Raw genomic sequence first — 4565 nt, forward strand, 5'->3', positions numbered from 1 at the left:
TATATATATATTACTAGGTGTGATGAGTCTTTATATTAATATGAATTGCGTGGCAGTTAATTAAAATATGTCAACCAGTTGAGAGCATCGATTCGATTACCATTTATACGAATGGTTTCTGCATCCTCAAAAATTTGTAGAATGGGTCTGCTGGCGTTTCTCTGCGATGATAAAACTCTCGACAAGACAAGATGCGTGAAAATTGCAATGGTACACGATCTGGCAGAAGCGATTGTAGGCGATATAACACCTTACGACGGTGTAAGCAAAGAGGCCAAAGAAAAGTATGCAGTTTTTCAATTTTACAGAAATATATGGATGGGGCTCGTCTACTCGTAGAATTTCTCATCCAATTAACCTCGCACATTAGTGTCTCTGCGTGAGCATCAAAATATTGACAATTTGAACCGAGAAAAAGTTTGAATCCCGATTCTCAAATTAATTCACATTTTTATTCGGTGATTTGAATAGGATGGAAGATGATGCCATGAAGTCAATATGGTAAGTTTGATGTTTTAAAAAATGTACTATACCGCAAGTCGAAATACTATTATTTGAAAACAAAAGCGGCTATTGTCCTTTTGTTCCCATTTATAATTTAACAATGCGGAAATCAATCTCTCTGACTGTTTGTTGAAATCATAGGACGGAAACCTTGCAAGACTCTGAGGCTGGCAAAGAGCTGTACGAATTATGGAGAGAATACGAAGACGCCAGCACTCCCGAGGCGCTATTTGTCAAAGATCTAGATAAATTTGAGATGATCTGCCAGGTATTTCAGTTCGGATCGTAATGGCTTGTAAAATATCGGTATATTGTTGAGTGCATTGGAGGAGAGGTAGGACACGTATGCTCACCGTTGGTCATTCAAAAGAAAATGGTTTCAAATTTCACTGCAGGCGTTTGAATATGAGAAGGCAGAAAATCGTCCCGGTGGATTGCAAACTTTCTTTGACGGTACGGAAGGTGTGTTTAGCACTCCCCAGGTCAAGTCGTGGGTTGAAGAGCTCAAATCGAGACGGAAGGGCGAGTAGTATTTATATAATAAATATATACAATTGCAATTTTTTATACGAGAAATGGCTGGTGGGAAAGACAGTTCTTCTAACATCAAAATAGTGCACCTAACGATTCAATGCGAGATCGACCTCCCATATGCTTTAGAAAGGTTGGCTTCCAAGATATGTAAATTCACCGCTGTGGCTGTTTAATACTACAATTCCTTGTCAGCCAAAGTCAATAGACGTCGTGGAGTGTGAACTAAGATTTCCACTAATTCCCCTTCCGTGAATCCCTTCGATACGTAGAAAGGTATGATTATTTCTACGATGAACGCAAAACCGTGTCCGCCAAATTTCTGTGTGGAGGGCGTAAAATTGTATTAAAATTTGAGAGAACCATCTAGAGTTTTTGTATTGTCCCAATGATTGTGAAACCTTTCTGGTTTTGAACAATTGTAAGAAGCTGGTGAGAGAAATGATTTTCGAGAAACAGTTGAACCTTACAATTTTTTTTTGCAGTTTTCAATCAGCGTATATGGGGTACTTTAAAATCGAATATACCTTTAGTCTGTGTTTGGTATAGATGTCGTGCGCAATCACCACTTGTGAACCGTGTCCCGCATCGATCAGAGTTCTGATCATCCTTAAACGGTCATGTTCAGAAGGCACTTCAACATTGAATTGCAGAGTATGGGTCCATGATTCCGACATGCCAAAGAAATCGTATTCAATAATACACCCTGCAGCGCAGTAGCAGTACGAGAATGAACAGCATCAACCATATAGAATACGCTATAAGAGTTGCGCAGTAAGCCGCAAAGTACACATTGCGGAGCAGAATAGGCTAAGCCGAACTTTTGTCCGAAGCTGCCCCTACTGAATGCACCCGACTAGTTGTTCTCCCTTCACGTACCTTCTTTGGCGAGGCGCAACAGTAAGGCTGCATCTCTGCAGAATGTGCGATCAATGTGGCCCATTACGACCCTGCTGATATCTGCACCGGCCTCTCGTAGGACATCCAGCACCTTTTTGTACAGAAGAAGAGAATGTACATGAGTGCCTTGGCAACTAAGTCCTCAGTGTGTGCAACCGACCAGCTCTGCATTTCTTACGATATTTTTCCGAAGTACAGGTCTACGACAAGATGACGGAGCATGCTTCCGGCGGTAATACAAAATAGGACTTAACTTCGATGATTTGACTCTACATGCCTGGAACGGAGATTCGGGGTAGGGTCCAGGATGAATTGTGATTGCTGCCCCCGTCAACCTTTGTGCTTTGGCTGCGGCCTGTAGCACTCTTCGCTCGGAGCCTTGTGTATCATGGAAGTATAAACAATAATAAAAACATTTAAATCTCGAATCGAATATCACCCCCAAGTTGAAAGCCGCCTGTTCACTGCTATGCAACAAACCGAATTCCTTAGCTGTATTTGGCTACATGCAGATCAATTTCTTGTTTACTTACCCGTCATCTGCGGAAAGCTGCATCCAAGTTCTCCAATAATGCCAGCGCGAACGCCGTCAATCCCTACTTCGATTTCGTCTACCTGTACAATTTACGTGCATACAAAGTAAAAGATGAACGATAAGTTCACGACCTGGGAACAAGGAAGATCATGGACGTCGCGAACGCCGTCAATCCCTACTTCGATTTCGTCTACCTGTACAATTTACGTGCATACAGAGTAAAAGATGAACGCTAAGTTCACGACCTGGGAACATGGAAGATCATGGACGACGGGAAAGCTATGAGGCAGATTCGATAGTTTTGGACACAACTGATGGTAAGAACGAAGCGGGTAAGGGAAATCGAACCTTTCACTTACAGTAATCCAAACAAATGCATGATGTGTTGATTTGAAGTGCGAACACACAATCTGAGAAGTCATAAATTGAAAGGCGAGTTCTCTATCGGAAATTTTCCCAGTAGGATAGACCGATTCACCGTGCGAATGATTGGATGGGAAATTGAACACACGAGTCGACGAAATCGGAAGCTTGTGACACTAGTATTTACCGCCATGCTTACCATCACTTGACACAGCTCGTTGACTGTCATATTTTTCACTTCATCTGCAAGAAATAAAGGTTCGATTTTTTGAGACGATGTTTGAACTGAGTTACTTCATAGGGGAAGAAACAGCGAGAGTGGGTTGTAAATTAACGCAAAAAAAATAATTCTACTTGGCGTTCACGGTAAAATTTACCATACCGGTGTGTGTTTTGTTAATGTAGTAACCAGTCCCATAAACGACATGGACTTTTGCCTCTAAACTCACTTTCTGCAAAGCTTCGATAAAATTCGGTCCTCTGCACAGCAAACGAAGCGAATGAATATAGCTCTATCAGTTATCAACGTTCAACGGCGAAAGAACAGCTGTGAGCGATTTTCTAGCATCTGTTAAATCGAAGCTATCACGGCAATTAATCCGCTTGAAGAACAACAATCAATTGATACTGAGCGTAATGTATGTACGACAGCAGGATGTATCACTCTTTACCGAATTCCGTGGGTGGTGACATCGACAATACAAGGCACCAGATTTGCAAGCGACGGCAAGAGACCAAGAGTTTTCGAGTCTGCATCAATTACAGAAGAAACGTTCCGATTCAGATTGCGACGTATATTTTTGTAGCGACTACTTCTAGGTGTGGTGGGATTGAATGGCGCCTTATCTCTAGATTGAACGTCATCGCTCCATATGATGCGATCGTTTGATTCAAATTGTAGATGTAAAATAACTAGTGAAGTACCTTTTGCTTTATCGGCGAAATCTGTCACATCAGCACAAACGTCATTCTCGATATCGGTCAAGGTCAAATTGCTTTTATTGCAATTCCAATTGCCTCTTATCCACCCGATATTACCCAGAGTAATTTCAGCATCGCAACATGAGTGAAATCTGAATTGAGTGTGATAGACAGCAGCAAAGCAGTATGGATTCGAAACATTCCTGTACAATATGATTACGGGGCAGCTTACACATATAAAGCACATTGGAATCGCGGCGCACCTCGTCGAGAAGGTTGAAAGTTGTACTGTCACGTGCTGCGGAATGGCTTACACGCCAGGTATACATCAAGTATGAGCACAATATATATTGCGGGTAATGTTTCCCTGCATAACGCGAATACAGATGCATTCCAGCGCAGTTATTCACTAGTCAGTAGATTTGAATTGTTTCTACATAAATCCAGTTCAAAGGCAGAGTGTGGTTAATTCATCAGTGCATCAACACAAAGTTGAGCACATTTGATGAATGCACATGCCTCTCATCCTTCGGCTTCTTGAAAACCGGAAGATAGTTTATATGCAAATGCTCATGTGCTAGTGTCAAACCCACATCCTTCGCATCAATGTCTCCCTGAACTGTACGGATCCCGCCTGTATGAAATAAAAAAGGGTTTCCTCAAACGTCTCAAACTGAAAGTCGATTAATAACATGCGTGTAGATAGAAATTCATACTAACATATACGTCTGCGTATGTTATATGAATATGTGTATATGTGATACATAGAGATATATATACATAATTATATATATATACTTCTATATATATA

At 41.2% G+C, this 4565-nt stretch overlaps 2 protein-coding genes across 2 annotated transcripts in view; one reads left to right on the plus strand and one right to left on the minus strand.

Annotated features, from left to right (window-relative positions):
- Window positions 1-1100, plus strand: part of SARC_05543 (hypothetical protein) — a 1759-nt gene extending 659 nt beyond the window's left edge. The window contains exons 2-5 of the mRNA XM_014300589.1: window positions 141-284; window positions 472-501; window positions 646-772; window positions 900-1100. Coding sequence (XP_014156064.1) covers window positions 141-284; window positions 472-501; window positions 646-772; window positions 900-1034 — 436 coding nt within the window. The 3' untranslated portion in view covers window positions 1035-1100. The remainder of the gene's footprint in view (window positions 1-140; window positions 285-471; window positions 502-645; window positions 773-899) is intronic.
- Window positions 1101-1213: 113 nt separating this feature from the next.
- On the minus strand, window positions 1214-1978 carry SARC_05544 (hypothetical protein; the record flags this gene model as incomplete). Its single annotated transcript, XM_014300590.1, has 3 exons — window positions 1214-1357; window positions 1563-1741; window positions 1915-1978. The coding sequence occupies 3 exons, from the start codon at window positions 1976-1978 to the stop codon at window positions 1214-1216; spliced, it is 387 nt and encodes a 128-aa protein (XP_014156065.1).
- Window positions 1979-4565: the final 2587 nt, after the last annotated feature.

Source organism: Sphaeroforma arctica, assembly GCF_001186125.1.
Source record: "Sphaeroforma arctica JP610 unplaced genomic scaffold supercont1.357, whole genome shotgun sequence".
In the NCBI taxonomy this organism is placed as follows: Eukaryota; class Ichthyosporea; order Ichthyophonida; genus Sphaeroforma; species Sphaeroforma arctica.